We start from the raw sequence: 19676 nt of genomic DNA, 5'->3' as shown, positions 1-19676 counted from the left end.
GCCCTGGAGCTGCAGTTCATGCAGTTGCCTGGCTAATTGTCTGCACACCAATCCTTTCTTGTGCAGTAACTTGTTTTTTTCTTTTTCTGCTGTATCAGCATATAAGCATCAGTAATGTGACAAGGTGGGAACCCTTGAATAAGTACCCGTGTGCCCACCCAGCTAAGAGTGCCGGGAAAAAGAAGGGTCAGGTCCAGGGCAGGAATAAGCAGCTGGGAGTGGGGCAGGTACCATGTTTCTTTAAGCAGTGATGCTGGTTTATGCCTGTGTGAAGTAGATATGAAACTACAGACTAACGTTCCTTTCTTTAGTAGAGAATTTGACAGGTTGAGGTTGTTTAGCTTGTTTTCTGCCCCTCGAGCACAGACAGCCTGTGTCATAGGAGAATTCTTGCTGCGCTGAAACTGTAGACTTCAGTTGTTGTAGGTTTGTCCTCCAATTTGGAGGGATGTTTTTACGCAGAGTAGTGAAGAAATTAATTTTCCAAAGAAACTTTCTATGGAAAGGCTCTAGCTGGAGTGTTTTGCAACCTCTTTACGTTCTTTCCCTCTCTCCTGGCCATTTGCCTAAGACACAGTTTAATCCCATTTTAACATTCCGCACTGAATTTATGAATTACATATTTGCAAATTAGTCGTGACAGCTTTAAAGCAAAGTTCCTGCCACACTGAAAATTCATGTTGCATCCAGGTATTAATGGAAGTTTGATTTCTTATATAGTAGTTTGTTGATGTATGATACTATTCTCTGCGGGATGTACTTTTTCAAACTTTAGAGCCTGAAATTAGTTCTACATTTATTATAGCACTTCAACATAATTCATGTAGAATTCATCTGTTTGCATGCCAGTTGGAATCTACTGGAATTTGTTATTTTCCATCCACTTCTCTAACAGTTCCACATTGTTTGCAGAGAGAACATGCAGTTTTATATAAATCACTTGCTTTCATACAGTTTTACTGCATTATTTTACTCAATTCGTGAAGGATTTAAGCACCCTGCAGTGTACAACATTAAAAGACATAAAATGAATGAAAATAAAAACTATTTTTGGCTGAAATAATGGAAAATTCACAATCAGAAATATTAAACAGCATTTAAGAAGTGTGGGTGAGATGTAATGAATGAGCTGCATTATATAAAAGGGCATTATTCAGGCTATTGATTGTAAGGACTTGAATCCAAATCTTGCAAGGGAAGAAGTGGCTTTTTTTATCTTGCTCCAGACTAGCTATGGAATAATTTTTGTTACTAAACTGAGGCCTAAGGAGAAACATTGCCAAGTACAGACGTTGATCCATTAGAACTTAGACGTTCAATGGGCAACGCTGAATGTCTGAATTATGCGACTCGGGAAGTAAGAGAAGCATAAACCTTGTAAATTGTAGCATTGGGGAAACTATTTAAGTGAGGTGACTTGCCTTAGACTTTCTGGATCGTGTACTCTGTTCAATAAACCTCAAGGTTTTGTCATCCATTTTCAGTATTTGCTGTTTCTCATCATCATTGTATGGGTTTCATAGCACAACAAAGAAGTCTTGTCCCATTGAAGTGCTTTAATGATGGTATCTATGTCTTTTCTCTATATGGGCCCATGGAAACTACTCAACAGTACTGTCTGCGTATGTTCCTTTGCCGTGATTGTATGTATTTTCTTGCATTCATGGTTGTGCACTTGCATGCGTGGATGCATGCAGTTTCGTTCTCGTACCAGCGTGGTTTGGAAATGCGGGACCTGACTGCAACTAACTGTTGTGCTATGCTGCCCGGTAGAACGCCGATCTCTTTCATGCATTCTATATCTAGTGACTAACTGCTCCCAGATGTCATGTTGGGGCTGGATGCCAGACTGAGTGTCTGGTTTTTGTTGGTTGGGGGTTTTTTCTCCCCCCACCCCACCCCCACCCTGACTCACTGGGGTGCTAGAAGAGTGCTACAGTTAAGCAGAGAGTCTAATGACGCATTTCTGACCTATGCTTAATTCTTCCTGAGGAGAAAGCAAATAGGTCCATTTTAGCTTACCCAGATACCTAGCGGGGTGATTTATACTATGCCTCTAGCAATAACTTATCTTTTAGAATGGATAGATCCACTAGTACTTTTATTAGTTTGGGAATAATACAGCATCCCAAGTATCCCTAAGTGCATTGTGGAGATTTTGCATTTAGCATAATTAGAAATTAGTCTTTTTCATATTATAAAAAGGCTGAATTGCTTTGTTGCACTGTATATAAGAAGGGGGAGAGTTAGGTTAGTGAGGGAAAATATTATTTATGTCAGAAAAACTTTTAAAGTTCAAAAGAGAGTGGTTTCAGCGGTTTCTTTTCAAGAAATATTCATGAAGTTTTTATTATTTTTTAACACACGTTAAAAATAGAGAGATTTCTTATTCTACCTATTAGTAGTCTGTGCTTTTAGAAACTGTCAACCAAAAGCTCAAATTTTGGTGATTGTTTTCCTTACGAAGTTATAGTTTTGATGTGCAATTACGGAATGCTTTGATTTTTTCAGTTGCCTTTATGATCTCTTCTAAAGTGCTAATACGTCATACAGCAAAACCTTGAATAAAAATAGTCTGAAAAGACAGTAATGACAGAAATTAATTTGCTTCACTTTTGGACTATAGACCCTTTATGCATGTTCCATGGTGAGTAGGAATGAGTTGCAATCTCTCCTTGATGTGCAATTACGGAATGCTTTGATTTTTTCAGTTGCCTTTATGATCTCTTCTAAAGTGCTAATACGTCATACAGCAAAACCTTGAATAAAAATAGTCTGAAAAGACAGTAATGACAGAAATTAATTTGCTTCACTTTTGGACTATAGACCCTTTATGCATGTTCCATGGTGAGTAGGAATGAGTTGCAATCTCTCCTTTTTGGTGGTTTTTTTTTTTTTTTTTTTTGGGGGGGGGGGGGGGGGGTGGTGGGGTCATGGCTTATTGAATTCCAGTCCCTTATTGCTGCTTGAAAATTCTTGGCCTGTTGTAAGCAATATTCTCAGATGAATGTCAGCTAACATATCACTGACATTCATGCCTCGTTTTTTACTTAGGCTAATATATTGCTTTTAGTAAATATATGGGATAGGAAATAGTGTTTACCTTTCCATATCATGAGAATACTACTCATTCTGTCTGACATAAACTAAGAAATACTGTTTATATTGCTGCTTCAGTGAGCCAGGAAAAACTGCACAAATATGTCATGACCATACGGTGGAAAATGCTTGTATACTATTTTCATAGTCAAGATTTTATATGACTTAATAACAAGAATAGCCATTATTCGTTCTAAGAACTGAAGCGTAGGCTAAATTTTGGGGAGCATTTTGAGATAAAGATCAAATTCCAGGAATGTTGTCTATACTTGAAAAATGTTTTGAAATCTTTGTCAACCTTCTAGACAAACTGAAGAAATCTTCTCAGTTCTTTGACTTAAATCATGCAACATGGATTGAGTTTTAACATTCATATAGGTTGGTATCGCATGGTTGCTTTATCTAGTATAAATCTAGGCTACTGTGGTGGTCTTGTAGTTCTGTTTTTGTGCTACATGAACTTTCATGTTCTGTGTATTGACCTAGCTCGGGGAACTGGTCCAGCTAAAACCTAACCTTGCCAAAAAAAATTGACTGCATAAATGTTAAGACTTAGAAGCAAGCAGACAGGGCCACTGGTTTTGACAGCAATGTGCCGTATGTCAAATTAAAGTGGTCACTTAACCATGACTTAAGAAATCCCTATGTCAGCTCTGTGTGCTGATGTAGTGTTTCCCTAAGAGTACAAACATTTGAGCTGGCAAAGCACTGGGAACCAAGATGTGTAAACTAAGCAGGGCTTTCCATGAAGGCCTAGTGCTGACTTAGTAGACGGATGGGTACAAGTAGTTCAATTTTCCTGAATTCATGCTCAAAATGTACCTTTAGCTTTAAAAGTTACAGTGACCATATGGTGGCAGGTTCCGCTGCCTGTTGCCATACTGGTTTTCTTGCTGCAAATCTCCCATCTCAACTACTTCTTTGTTTTGAAAATTTTTTTTTCTTTAAATGTTTTAGTGCAAATGTAATTCATTCATTCATAATTAAATGACATGTTTCCATGGTTTCATATTTTGTTATGTATCTACTACCTACCTCTGAACCCATAGGTATTTCCTATAAATACCACTTTTGCTATTTGGAATGAGTTACTGTAACTTACGTCATTCACTCAACTGTATAATTTTGGTAACTACCAAACCTAAGAAATTAATCTGCTTGTTATGAGTAAATAACATACCCTTCAAACACACTGGGGAAAAAAAAATCTTCCACTTGTTGGCTGAGGGTGAGTTTTCTTAATTCTGTAATTGGTTTCTCTATGTGTTTGTGTTACATTGGCAATAAATTTCTAACTGTAATTGGTCTAATGCGGAGTTTTATTTTTTGTGTATGTTGTTTTTCTTCCTGAGAACTTGCAGTTACTTTGGGATGAAACTATGTTTTCAGTGACTGATGAGTGGAGGAAAGTGATATTGAAGTTTCTAGGAGATGACCCTTTAATAAGGTGTATGTAATTGGATAAGAATTGCAACAAATCTTGGGCATCTGTTGGTAACATAAAAATAATGAAGAGAAACAGCAACAGGAAAAAAATTAACAAAATCTCTTCAATTTCTTGATACACTACTACTACTACTGAAACAGAATGGGTGGATAAGATTAAAAACCCCAGTCTGAACCCTTTGAGAAAAGTGTCTAAAGTGATTATCAGTTGGTTTTATTAGTATCCCTCATTACCAAGAGGAGCTGAACTTTCTCTTTTTCCTCTGTATCCTTTGAAAACTTCAGCCATATCTTTTGAACCTTTTTATTTTAAAATGCTTTTTGCTATTCAAGCCACACTTTTGATAGGTTGAGAGAGGCATAGAATAATCATTGCCATTAAAAAAAAAAAACAAAACAACTGTATTTTCATGGAATGAAACTTGTGGAGGCCTCAGGGCAGGAGTGGCAAGTGGCTGCTGGCTCTTTGATCGTGAAGTTGTAGTCATCCAAAATCCTGGAGAGAAAGGCAGGTGACAGCTTCGTTACCACAGACCAGCACAAGCTGCTGTTGTGTGACACTTTCTTCCGACATACATCCCACTCCCTATTTTTACCTTTTGCATCTTCTAGCGGGTCACTGTGAAGGTATATATGAAGTAACCTGGTACTCATCTGTCAGCTGGAAGTCTTTAAAACATAATAACTATGAACTGTAGAATTTTGTATTAAGAAATTTCTAAGCACAGTATGTAACTGCACTGAAGGCCACGCGACCTTTGCTGTCTACTTCTGCTGCCCATCCTGGGTTGCTGTGGTTGGTGCCAGTTGGTGGTGGTCACGTATCTGTAATATCTTCCCCTTTGTTAGTTGATTGGACCAGTATTTTCATATAAGTTATAAATTAACAGGACTGTAATGTTTATGTATTAATACCAATTTTGTGTTTGGGAAAAGAAAGCGACCAAATTGGAGACAATGTAGAATAAATAGTAATTACAATCCAGCACCAAATGGGAATGCCTGTATATCTTCTAACTAAAGATATTACATATTGCACTGCAGATGCAGTAATACAGTGAATCCTGGCAATTTCATTATATCCAAATGATTTGGTTTGGTGTCAGCAAGAGACTAAATAATGCCTTTCAAGGGTTTTTTGTGCCTTTGGGACACAAAATTAGTATCTTGCATTTTTAATGCAGTCATTTTAGCACAGAATATACCATAGAACAGGCTACAGAATTGATTACTCATGCAAACAAAAATGAGCTAATTGTTGCAGTTTGAAGTGCATTTATATAGCAGGTTTAACTCTTACAGAGATAATCATTATCATTAAGCAATACAAGGTGAGTTTTTTGTGACAAGATTTAATAAGTTTTACAGTTATGTTTTGATTTAGACCTTCCCCATGCTGAAAGAAACTACAAAGTGCAAATGAGATTGGACTGAAGAGAAGGAAGCGTGTCTGAGCTTGTGTTTCTGTGGATCAGTATCATGATTTTCTTCATACTTAAATTTATATAATTCCAGGCATAAACATTAGATGGCACATAAATGCTGTAATAAAGTTTCTTTGTGAAATTAGATCTCTTGCGGTTTAAAATGAAGTGCTCTGTTTTCTTTGAAAAATAAAGTAAATATGCAAGGCGTGAGTATTTTGCTTTAATACATCTGAAGCCCCATTATGCTATTCTGGAAGCACGTTATGTGAAAGTTAAGGTCAAAGGATTCTATCATCTTTTTAATGACTTTCACATATGTGAGTAAATGCAGAATTGTGTGATTATCCTTATTGCATCAGTAATTGGGAATTAATTCTCTTATCAGGATTGTGTCCAAACAGGTATTGCAGGAAGTTTATTTCTCATAGTTTAGTACTTGGGATATGGCTCTGTTTGTATTTCAAACAGCTCGTTCAGTGTCATCCTGGCCTCACTTCTTCCCATCCCGAAGAAAAATAAATACCGTCTTTTGGCAATAATGGAATTAGTGTGTGGATTGTGTTTGCAGGTGAGTAAGGTTCATTAATTTTGTTAGTATGTTATAAGGTTTCTCAAACACAACTGAAAACCTAGACTTAAAGTATTTCAGTGTATTTTGAATTTATGTTCAGCTCTTGGCATTCAGATCTGGCATTTCGATTTATATTTGTGTCCATACAAATCATACTCAAAGGAGGAAGTGTTTTGGTTTACAGCCACCAGTAGCTTGATATTATTAAATTATGAAGTAAAGTCCTGAGAAAAACAAGCTATAACATTAGTACTAAAATATTCTAAAATATTTCTAAAAGCCTCACGGTAAAACCGTACAGCTGTACTAGCATGTTCTCTGTATTTCATCAGTTTTCTGTGCTTCGAGCTGTGAACGGATTCAGACGTTACTGTGAAGCGTGGCGCAGGCTGTGTTAAATTGACCGTGTGGGTGATTTAACGCGAGATGAAAGATTAAGAAATCGCATAAGTCTTTAAGACGTTTGTCTTCAGTGCATTAGGCGTCTCATGACTGAACAATAAAGTTTTCAGCTTGGTTGGCAGTGAGGAGCAGCTCTGGCCACGGCAGCTTCCCGGGCCTGGGCTCTGTTGGGCTGGTCCTGGGCTCAGTGGATGGAGGCAGAAGTGGAAGAACGTGGCGCGCGATGGCAACTGGGCTTGTAAGAGCAAAGCCGTTGTGATTGCTCTTAGTTTTAGTGAAGGTTTTACTCATTGAGGACCCTCTTCTTTTCATGCTAGGTGATGTGTCTGGGATTCAATGAGACTGTGTCTTGTAGCATTGGTAGAGGCAGCTACCGTGATTTTTCCGAAAGCTCTTAGCTTTCTTTTGGCATCCAGGATTCCAGCTGTATTACAAAACAAAATAAAACCCAACAGCTGTGTTCTGGAGATTGGTTTCATCTTGTATCCTGTCGTTTCATACAGTCTGAAAAGACGTACAGCCTGTGCTGCTTCCTACTGCTCGCTTTCTCAGCCCTTTATTTTTGCGTTAGGTAATACATAAAACTGAAGGTAGCTGCTTTAAGACATCCCATTTCCGCGATTAGGGTCATTGCTGAATTAGTTGAAAAATCTGAACAACTAATGTTCGGTGTTCACAAGAAACATTTGTGGGCTTTCATATTGTGTGAGTTCTTTAATTGAAAGAGCCGTGCTGTTCCTCGCTGATGTGCTTGTACACGGCTACAAAGCAGATCGTAGCAGGCACCCAGAGCGTCTTTGTTGCTGGCATACAACATGTTAAGTTCAGCAGATTTTTAAACTAAAGTGAGTTCCTACTACAGAAGTGATATAAAAAGTCTGTGATTGTGGGTCATCTTTTTTTGTTGTTACAAGTTCTTGAAATAGCTGTTCCGGTGCTGGTTTTGATAGATGACTTCTGGGTTATTATTCATTTATAAAATGGGACACGTCAAAGGAGAGAGATTAATAGCTTTGTGAAATTTTAGCAAGGACTTTACATAGAAATGGTGATCTCTCTTTTTTCAAAAGTACATCATTAACAAGTAGGTTGAAACAGTGTTGAATACTTTATATTACATTAAATACTTCAATATTTTGAAATTCTTCTTCAGTTTTGCAAACGTTGTGCTACGGTTTTAGGGGAAAAAACCAATATCGTATACCTCCTTTTCCCTGTAATGGAAGGCAGAAATGACAAATCTGGTATAGTATGTGTCTGAATGTAGTATTCAGACAAATCTGAATATATTATGTGAGGTATCTTACTAAATCCCAACTGCTTTAAAAATGTGCTACATATATAGCTGCAGGTATTTATTTATAATTTTATCCCACTGTACTACCAGGTCTGCCAAAGTTGTTTGGGTAAATGAAAATGTACATGCATTCTCTGCCAGGCGTACAGACTGTATTTGCATGCTGTTGTAGATCTTGCATAGCCAGCTTACCGGTGACATCCATCTGTTTTATACTTAGTGTAAAGGAGTTAATGACCTGAGTAGTTAAGACTGTCCAGACGATCTGTATAATCCTCTTGCACAAATAAGATATTGTTGCAATTTAACCATTACTTTCTCTTAAATTTTTAAAAATATGTAGTAGAGATCTTACTTCTGTCTTCCCCCCTACTTAATTAGCCTAATTGAACTTGACAAAATTGAAAAAGAAAATCTGTGCGGCAAGGTCAGGTGTATGAATCTGAGGGTAGGCAAACCAATTATTGGCTGGTAGACTTGGAGCTTAGAAGTAGGAATCAGCCCTAATTTATCAATATTGATTTCATGTAGTCTGTATACTTTGACTTCAAGGTAGGTTTTTGATGCTGCTTGGGGAAGGTAGTTTGAGGTTTGCAGAAACTGCAATGAAAATAAAGATAATCTGTGAAGCAAGCAGTGTGTAGCACCACGCAGATTAGTGCTGTAAAGGTGCTGTGTGACCTAGTGGTCTTACAAAAGAGCTTTAAGAAGCTTAGTAACAGGCTAAGGTGATGGGGAGAGACTGTTGTTTTTCTTAACTATGTTATCCTGGAACAGACTGTATCTCGCTGGGCTGTAGGCTGTTTTAGTGAGAAAGGTGTTGTAAATGCCAAGTGGAAAGGTTGCATATAGCAGTTGCAAGCGTTAGCCTGGGTACTCTCTTGAGATAGCACTCTCTTCTAGATGGCGTAAAACGTTGGCAGAAAAACTAGCGGGTGTGTTATAAATTATATAACTTGAAAAAGTTAGGGGAATGTAATTTTTAAAAATTCCCTGTGGATTCAGTAGGCTAATAACATTTAAAGGTAGTGCTTCTTCTGACTTGTGTTTGTTTTATAATCCACAGCCTTGTTTATATTTAATATGAAAGGGATTTGCATTATTTTTTTACAAGTTATAATCATAACATTCAGAAAAGGAGAAAGACAAGTATTGCTAAATCCTGTTTCTTAATTGTTACTCTTCTTGTTCTGGAAGTATTCCGTTCCTGAGTTTAATCTATTCCTAGTAAATTTATTTAAACAGTACTGCTTATTTAAATAACAAATGTAGCTGGTATTTAAATGATTTGTCTATTTTGAAGTAGTACCCTGTTTCCGTTCAATGTAATTGCTGTATTTAATCTTAGAATGAACTAGTGCATGCCATGTGACAAATTCATTCATTGCTTGGTGTTGCGCAGAAAACGCAAGTCAGCCAGTAATATGGGCCCCTTGGGGAAATTCTGTGGCCTCGCTGAAAATGCAAAGCATGTGAAACAGCAACATAAAAATTATGCAGCGCTCCAAGCTATTGTAGAGGCCCTTAAAGTTCTCTAGTGTACTGAGAGTAATTTCGTACTTACTATACTTCTGTTTTAACTCCTTAGCCCAGTTCAGAATCAGTTCGTGTTCAAAACCCAACAACAAAACCCAAAAGCAGAAACCCACCTACAAATACTGAGTGTACGCCGGGTAATTTCCCTATTGCTACCAACCAGCCCTCTTCTACCACTTCCTTTGGAAGAATCAATACTTGAAACCTGGAAACAAATTACGTAGGCAAGAATATGTATAGTTGTTGTTGGGCAACTCTATGTCATAACAGCGGAGCCACAGCTTTGAAGTTTGTTTAGATGGAAGATAATTACACGATTTTTAAGGTGGTTAAGATTTTATAAATTTATCATTTGAGTTGGGAGAATAGTCTTGATCATTACAAAAATGAGTCAAAGATGACTTAAAAAAACTCCCTAATTTCTCTATAGAAGGTAACTGGCAGTTCAGTTAGACTCTCTTAGAAATGTATTCTCTCCACCCTTTAGGTTTGCAGCTTAATTTGTTTTACTGAATAAATAAATACTGGTTAGTAGAGATATTCATGTCTGTTGGAAAGGCTCATCTAACCTGTTGTTTTTCTTCCAAAAGTGGGAGTATAAAATTATACTTTGTGTAAGTATATACTTTATATACTTTATATACTTTTCTAATAATTCCAAATTATGAAGTATATGACTTTTGTCTTGATATTTTTACCCCTAATTCTTTGGAATGCTTGTGGCTGGAGAGCTCTTCAGACATATGGCTAAATGATGTGTGGGTGACTGGGGCTCAACAATGGCTTTTCTCCTTTATAGCTAGAATCATAGAATTGTTTAGTTTGGAAAAGACCTTTAAGATCATCAAGTCCAACCGTTAACCCAGCACTGCCAAGTCCACCACTAAACCATGTCCCTAAGCACCACATCGACACGTCTTTTAAATACCTCCAGGGATGGTGACTCAACCGCTTCCCTGGGCAGCCTGTTCCAATGCCTGACAACCCTTTCGGTGAAGAAATTTTTCCTAATATCCAATCTAAACCTCCCCTGGCGCAAACTTGAGGCTGTTTCATCTTGCCTTATCGCTTGTTACTTGGGAGAAGAGACCGACCCCCACCTGGCTACAGCCTCCTTTCAGGGAGTCGTAGAGAGCGATGAGGTGTCACCTCAGCCTCCTTTTCTCCAGGCTAAACAACCCCAGTTCCCTCAGCCGCTCCTCAGCAGACTTGTGCTCTAGACCTTTCACCAGATTCGTTGCCCTTCTTTGAACATGCTCCATCAAATAATAAGATCATCTAATAGAGAAGATTGCTTCTGTTATTTATTATTGTAATATTTCATTTCTGTCTCACCAGTCTGTGTCATATATGAAAGCCTACTGGTAACAGTATTTTTTTTTAGCAGATAAGTCTCACCCGACAATGTAACATGCTAATCTTTGCACATCACATAATTTAGAAAACAGTTTGAAATTTACAGCAGTGCCTTGTAACTCTAAGTGACTGATGACAATATATATGTATATTATTAATAACAACATGTTTTTCTCAGTACTGTGCACTGACAGAGAAGTGTTGGATAGAATGAATTGCCCTCCATTATGTATCATAAATCCCACAAATCATGTAGTGCATCTTCTACTTGTTTGTTCTGAGAATGCATTGCGTGCTCCTTACCACATTCTTCCTTGTTTTCATGATACCCATTTAACATTTTCTGCTCTCTGTAGCATTGCTGGGAGGATGGAGGGCGAGAGATCAGCCTGGTAGATGAAGCATGCCAGCGAACAACTAGCAGTTAGTCTGTTTTTGCAACACAAGGCCTGTTTTGTTCTCTCCCTTCCTCCCCGTGCCCTCCCACGCCTACTCCCTGGGTTGCTCAGAGAGTATTTATCTCCAGCAAGTCCAGAGCTGGACAGGATGGAAGCTCACAACTGTATTATATATACCACAGATCAAAATCACGCTGTCAAAACATGAAAATACTTCAATAATTTTCTTTTTAATTTTAACTGTCAGCCTCGAGATACCGCTTGCTCTCGAGCTACTATGCATAATGTGTGCTAGCTCGCTTCTACTTATACTCTTGTTAAAATGTAAAGCAACAAATTTCCTGGCAGTCTCTGCAAAATAGTGTAATACAACTTTCATTACAAGAAGGTGATGAACATAATGTGACTTCTTAACAGCTGCAATAAGTGATGTGAAGCTATTAACATCTTTTCAAAACAAGTAACAAGTGAGAGGTTATTTTTCATCTCTATTACTAAAAAAAGGCATGTTATTTTAAGCAAAGTGCAAACGAAATGTTATCTGAACTAAGTAAATTTTTACATGAATTCTCTAGCTCTGTATTGCTTTGTGAAATTAAGAAAACTTTAAAAACTAATGCTAAAATACACTCTAATGGCTGCATTTCAAAATGAAAATTTGGATGTTAAATTTTCTGTATGGAAATGATGGCTGCTAACAAGGGATTTTGGTTCATCCTTATCCTTTTCCTTTTAGATTTATGATTCCATGAGAGTTGCCTATTCCATTGTTTATTTTTGTGTCAAACTATTTGGTTCTCATTTGAGTATTCTCAAAAGGTGAGACAGGTCTGATGCTTTTGAATTGCTTACTAAGGAACCAAGTTCTTTGGACTTTGGTAAACCATTACAAATACAAATGGGAGATCAGGGAAAAAGAATTGAGACCGTCGGTGTTGAGGTGCACGCAACAGTCAGTCTGTTAGTAGACTGAACAGAAAGGTTTTAAATTCAGTAGTCAACATTAATAATTGAAGCCTTAAGTGACTTTTTTTGAAGCGTAGCTTAAAGTCCAAGAGGACAAATGCTGTCTGGTTTACTTATTTTGGCAGCTGTATTGGAGTTTCTGTTGTAGTGTGATTAGCATCGTTTTCACGGAATTTAGTAGCTTCAGGTCATAACCATAGAACGAGGCTGTAGCAAAGAGTGGCACTGTTTTTCCTATGTATCTATCTTGACAATTATGATATACCATATTAAAAACAAGGTTGACATTGTCTCTAGTTGAATGAATTCTTTAACACACTGTGAGAGGCTGTCAACTCAGAGATAGGAAGTGACTACGGTATTTCATAAATATTGCCCAAAATAGATGCCCAAATATGCAGAGTTTTTGTAACGTACACTCTTGCTGAATAAAGGCAGAGCTGGAGTAGCCAGTCTAAGATCCTAATTTGAAGGGTAGGCATCGGTAAAGCAGCTCAGTTCTACAAACTTTCCAGAGATATTTCTCAGATCTTTTGCATAGACTATTATGTTGTATTTTGCAACTGTATGATCACTGCATACAAAAGTAATTATTAACTTTTTTGTTTTCTGAAGGATGTAACAAGATTTTTTTTTTTCCGTGTGATTTACTCCTGCAAACATAAATCAGGCTATTGTCTTCAAGAGTGGAAGGTTTGGAACCAAAAATACAATCTGGAAGTGAAACATTTTTCAGCTGCAAGTAATATTAATAGTAATTGCCACTTAGTGGTCTTTCAGTTGGTAGAAACAAACCATCGAAATGATAATTGTAGGATTCATTGGGATTTAGATTGATTAACAAACTAGACAACCAAGTGGGCAGCATACATTGAGCCAGAACTCTGGCTCATGTGAAGTCAGCAGCGCTTATCTGGAATCAGTGGAGCAAAGCCCATTTTACTCCATTTGCCCAAAGAATAAACATATGCCATGTCAGAAATAGAACCATTGGAAACAATTGCTGCATGGGATGATGACGAAAAATAGCTGGAGAAAGATACAGGGGTGATCAGACTTCTTTAAAGCCAGACGGCTGACTTAAGGATGCAAATGAGGCCAGCCTGGCATTATGGTGGAATCATCCTTGTATGCTGCAATGGCATGAAGGTGCATTTGATAACATCTTTTCAGCTCTCTTCATTAGGTGAAAGAAATTCATGTATGTTTTAAATGGGAAAAAGAACTGTTAAAGATGCCTCGTGAAATGAGCTGTTTAGAAGAATTGAGGTAACAATTTGGTTTCTGCTGAAGTTGAAGAAATTCAGTGTTTGCAATTGCCAATCAATTGAAATCTATTTTATTCTTTAGAAGTGTCCTTTGAAATACTGTATTTTTAGGTATTGGAAATGCAAAATTTAAAGCGTTCAGGGAATGTATTATCTGTAAAGAAATTGTGAATTAGTTTTGAGTTGTTTCGTTATAATCTCCCGACTCATTGCTTGATGCTATGGTGTTTATTTCAAGATTTTTACAATCTCAAATCTAGATTGTTCTGTCTTGTTGAAATGTGGACCAATTTTGAAATATCTGAACTAAGCTCAACATTAAGAAAGAACCTGTAGTGAGGGTGAAAAGCTAAAATACCTGCTTCTCAAAGTAAGCGCACTGAAGCAAATTGTTCTTTTTGTGTGGTTTGGGGGGACATGTATGACCTATGCTGTGTGACACAACCTATAGCCTCAGTCACGTGACCTAATTAAATTAAAATAAGCTTTCCTTATCTCAGAAAGAAAAAGTTCTTTCAGATCATTCATAAATTTTAAATGGGAGTCATATTGTAATCAGGAGCTAATTTTCTTTTCCCATTATCTCCTGCCATTCTGTGATATGAGAACACTTTGTTCTCTACAGCAGTCTTCACTCAGAGCTTTGGTTTCTCACAGAAGTAGTTAACTAGGAAAGACATTAGATCTTTGTAGGCATCTTCACCAAGGCATGCAGGTGAAGAAATCCCACACCCCAGGATGGGTTTCATTCCAGCTTAACGTTCCTCATTTATGCCTCCTGCTCTTGCCTGAATGCACATTGACAGTGCCTGTTACAGACATGGATTTAGATTCAGGAAATGTGGCTTCACGGAATTGTTCATCCCACACTATATTTTAACACTGTGGACTGTCTTAAACATTAAAAATTTATCATTGTGTAGAGTCTTTTGATTTTTAAACGTGCATGCTTATCTCCTCTTTAATTATATTGTTTACTTGACGTCTGCCTTTCTTGTGTGTCTTTATTTAACATTAGGCTCTACTTTCTTTCATCGACTTACAGGTGAAATATTTGACTATAAGTTTTATTTCCTCTGTAATTATATTTGTTACAACAGAAAAAAACCCCAAAACCCCTATGTCATTCTAACTGTTGGTTTCCCTTTTCTTACTAGTTTGCTGTTTTGTGGTTCATAAGAGATGCCATGAGTTTGTTACCTTCTCTTGTCCTGGGGCTGACAAGGGACCTGACACTGATGTAAGTACATTGGTATTTAATATGTTGCTTTTACACATAGTTTTATGTTGTTACACCTAGCTGTGAGAATGCATTACAAACAATATCAGTAGGCCCTTTATGACAGATAATTGTAGCCCTAGTGGTTTTAACGGTTCTGAAGTGAATATTCTATGGACTTTAAAGATCTATTTTTGGTAAGAAAAGTAACCGTGAACGTGTGACCAAGATCAATACCCCTCGGAATGTGACAGCCCTGAGGTGTTTACCCAAGCATGAAGTCAGCTTTATATTTTTGTTTGCTTTATGCTGGATGTATTTGATACCAACAATTCCTAGGAAAGGCTGAGGCTTTTTCTGAGCTTTCTTTGTATCCCTCTTATCTCAAGGTGTAACTTCAGAGTTGACTCTGGTCCTTGTCCTGTCTACACACAAGGATCTATAGCTCCATTTTGATGACAGTTTAATCTTGAGCCAGCTGGCTTATCTGAGATAGGTTTTCAAAACAATTATATGCATGCTTGAGCTAGTGTACCAGTCAGGATACACCCAGTCTGTCTTGCTCTGTCAGTACTTCTATGTACACGTAGCATTTTTGGTCAACAATTAGTTTTTACTTTCAACACATCTGCCTACATGGTGAGACACATGTACAAGAATTTTGTGTCACCCTGCTGAAATAATAAACCAATCTTGTTTGTTCACATAAAAATAACATTTCTTCGGGTTTTATAAATTCCACTTTACGGTGAAGTAATTTAACATCTGCTTATGGGAACAATACATTCCAAGTGTTCTTTGTCTGAATGGCTCTGTTTTGTTTCTTATAACATATTCATGCTCTAGATTGTAGGTTATTATCTCCTCTGATGAAATGCACCAGAAGACTTTTCTTGCTAGGTTTTAATGAGCTTCTCATGAATTGTTTTAATATGCTAGCCATGAGATCAATGAACAATATATGGGCAGAAGCTGCAAGGGGTTTTGGAAAATTTGAGATGTTAAAAAGTTTTCTTATTTTTAAATTTAAATACAAGGAAATGTTGAAGAACTGAGGAGAATTTTAAAAACAGTTTATTTTCTAAATATTTCACATAATCTAAACTTAGGTGCATAAGAAAAATGCTGAAGTTAGGAGTGTAGTTATCCTACTCAGTTTCTCCTGTTTAGCTGATAGAGATAGTCACTTCCAGAGAGCAAACCAGATCTTAGGTGACCTCAGTCATACCTGTGGTTGGTCTTTCTCCACTGGTCGCAGAGAGAGTTGGGTGGGGGTGAGATCTGACAGTCTTGTGGCAGCACACTGAAGTTGGTGGCAGAAACACATCTGTCTGTCTCTTCTCTTCCTTCTCTTCCTAACTTTCCCCCTGTCCCCTCCCCACTTACTGAGCAGTGACCCTCTCATGAGTCTGCTCCTGAGCAGTACCTTTCCCCAGAGATCACCTAGCTTCAATTACTACTACTTTGGCAACTGCTTACAACGGAAGAAGCTTCACAGTACTCGAAATATCATTGCTTAAAATCAACTGGATGATATTAAAAATATGATTGTAACTGCAGCCTTTCTTTTCACCTTTCCATCTTTTTCCGTATTCAGTTCTGGTAACTCATTAAATGCTCCGTTATTTCATTTGTATCTGTATCTACAGCTGTCTTTTTCTTCCTATTCACTTTTTTGCACTTAGCTCCTCATCTCAAATTTTCTTCATCTTTCATCAGTCCTGGTTACTTGTTGCCATTTACGAGCTGTGACGCCCCAAAAGAGCATTGCTCCAACAGTGAGGTTCAGAGTATCTAAGCTAAAGGCGCTGGTAGGTATGGATGCAATCAGCAGAAGTTAAGGACATCATAGATCAAGCCAGGGAATAAGATTCAAGAAGTCAGGGTTCAAGCACGGAGGAGTTACATTGATTACCTGTACAAAGAGCATGGATTTTGCCAAAGGTTCCTTAAGAATGTTGAATGGGACCAGGACATAGGAAATGCCAGTGAAGCCGCGATGCGTTCCTTGGGAGTTTTGAAAGTTATTCAGGGCTGTACGTAAAGCATCTCTTTCCACTTAGCATAGAGCCCAGCTTTCTTGAAGAAAGTCACTTAACTGAGCTAAAGTCAATTTTTATGACAGAGGTCAGGGGAAGAGACTTTTGACAATAATGTCAGAGCACTCACTCAGAAGCCAATGCAGAGGCTTACAGGCATTCACAGGGCCTCTCTACGCAGGAAGGAGGCCAGTCCTCAGTCTGCCTTTGCTCATAGCGTTCCTTAGTGCGTTTTATCAAAGGAGACTCTACTATTAAAAGAATCATGAAGGCAGGAACAAGAAACCAAAATTATTCCTCATACCCTTTTCTGAAAGTTCTTGAATTCTTTATGCTTTGAAGGGAAGTGTGGAGATTGGCTCTGTCTATATAGTGTCACAGTTAAAGCGGTATTTTGGCATTTGGAAGTTGTGGATTTGAAGTGCCTTGAGCTACAGAAAGGATAAAATCCAGGTCTCCCCTGCCGGGTGAGTGTTCTTGTCACTAAACTAGCATGCAGAAGGTAGGTGGCAACACCTACTCTCTCCCCATCTCCTGTCTCTAAAGAAAGTAGCGTAGCTGCTACTTTTTGTTGCTGTCCAGATGACTTTAGGTATAGTCGACCCGTTTGCATCCCACTGGATGGCATTCGGGTGATTCTCTGAATTCTGTAATTCCCCATACACCTTCTGTATTGTGCACGTGGGCAGTGCCAGTACCGACGTTGCACTGCGCCGTCTGCTACGGGACCTGCTTTCCTAGAAACTCTTACCTGCAGTTTGTTAGGCAACAATTTACATCTCGGGTGAGTTACTGTTATTACCAAACTGAGTAAAGGTCACCGTTACCAGGTATAAGCCAGCGTAGGCGCTAGTGCCAGATTCATCCTGATGCGTGTGTCTGTAGCTGTTTTAGCAGCCGTCAGGCTGGGTGAAATGCAGCTTCACTGATGTCAATGGCAAAATACCTGCTGAGCATCAAAGGGGCCAGAATTTCAGCAACAGTCCGAACAATTAAACAATGTCTGTTGAATCACTCCTTCTCTAAATATAGTTCATACCTACAAGCAATACGTTGCTGATTTGCTTTGGTCGGTCCTAAAACATAAGTAGAATAAAATAATTAAATCTAGTTTTATCTTAGTGCTCGGTTGTGATATAAGATGTTAATGAAAGTTATTGTTGATTGACAGTTTTAGTGGTGACACTCATGAGTAGGTCTTCTGTATCTGTAATGAATGGTTTGACTCTTGAAAGTGTTCTTGATTTTTTTTTTTTTAAAAACATGGGTCCTTCAGAGTTTTTCTCCTAAAGTTCATAAATGAGAACACACATTTGTGTGTGAGACCATTTAATTTTATCGAGAATCTCTTCATGGTTATAGAATCTGTTATGTGGCAGGCTGTTAATAGTCTTTAATATTGCTGACTACATTTTGTGATTTGGTTTTTTTGGCCTTGGTGATCAAATAAATCAGCCTAATGCCTTGTTTTAGTATTTGGGTTACCAAATCATCATTTTCAATATTTACACAGAAGTGATATCTCAAAAACACTTTGAAGATTAAAAGCAAACAGAAAATAAATATGTTTTATTAAAATTGTGCTACATTAGTGGGTCCTGTTACACAGAGGATTGTAGAATGTTATACTTTAATTTACTGAAATGTTTGATTATAATGTCTACCCTTTTACAATTCATAACTTATTCCTATCCGAGTTAGTTCAAGCTTCATTCTGAAATGTAGTGTGCTATAAAGCTTATCATAATATTTAGCAGATTTTTAAATATTAAAAAGTCCTTTTCTAAATTATTTCATACAGGTGCACAATTAATTTGCATACTCATTCTCCAGTGTCTTTGCATGATGTAGCCTTTCCATTAATTGTAAGAGTAATGTTGTCATTAATAAAATGAAAATTTCTAGAGCAGTAATTATAAATTATAATAATTATATATTGTAATATTATTTATTACATAGTATAACAATTTTAAATCATCATGTACTGTCCTCTTAGCATAGCCATGAGGCTATCCTTACAAATACATCATTAGAAAATTAGAATAATTATCGGTTAAACTTGTTTTACTTAATAAGGAGAATCCGAAGCCTAACAGCCAGATCGGTGCCCTGCAATGGGTCGTAGTCAAGGTTAGAATGCAAACCATTTCAATATACAAAACGTTTCCCACTCAGAAACAAAACTGCCTTTAACAGCCGAGGGAGGCGTTTCCTGCAGGCAGCTCTTGCAGGTAAGTGTTCACAAACGTCCCTGCTGAGGCCTGAGGTATCTAGGACACGATGGCAAGGACTTATTTATAGATTTGTCTTGAGGCGAGATAGGATGGCATTCACGCTACATGCCTCCAGGGATATGGAGGGTTTCTGAGCAGTGGGGTTTATTAGTCGGTTAGGAAGAATCCAAAGGGGAGAAAAGCCGTAATTTTTAGAAACTTCGTTCTGACTTTCATGAAGGCTAAATGTCTACCTGTGGCTAAAGGGCGAGGTCGAAGTATACCTTTAAAATAATGCTCTTTTGAAAGAGAGAATTCAAGTACTTTAAAAATACATCATGTACAGAGAGATTTCTATCGTGTAGCTATTGCCAAAGCTCTTTGGAACATTTTTTGGCTGCAGCAATCCCCTGCAGAAAGGGGGACCTCCACTGACACT

General features: G+C 37.7%; 1 protein-coding gene across 1 annotated transcript in view; it reads left to right on the top strand.

Annotated features, from left to right (window-relative positions):
- The window catches only part of PRKCA (protein kinase C alpha), a gene marked incomplete at its 3' end in the record, with an annotated part of 161330 nt that overhangs the window by 51795 nt on the left and 89859 nt on the right, over positions 1 to 19676 (top strand). The window contains exon 4 of the mRNA XM_009283505.1: positions 14924 to 15006. Within this exon, the coding sequence (XP_009281780.1) occupies positions 14924 to 15006 (83 nt within the window). The remainder of the gene's footprint in view (positions 1 to 14923; positions 15007 to 19676) is intronic.

The sequence above is a fragment of the Aptenodytes forsteri genome, unplaced genomic scaffold (genome assembly GCF_000699145.1).
Source record: "Aptenodytes forsteri isolate BGI_AS27 unplaced genomic scaffold, ASM69914v1 Scaffold86, whole genome shotgun sequence".
NCBI lineage: Eukaryota > Metazoa > Chordata > Aves > Sphenisciformes > Spheniscidae > Aptenodytes > Aptenodytes forsteri.
The sequence above is the reverse complement of the archived record's forward strand: the minus strand, read 5'-3'. Positions and strand labels throughout refer to the sequence as shown.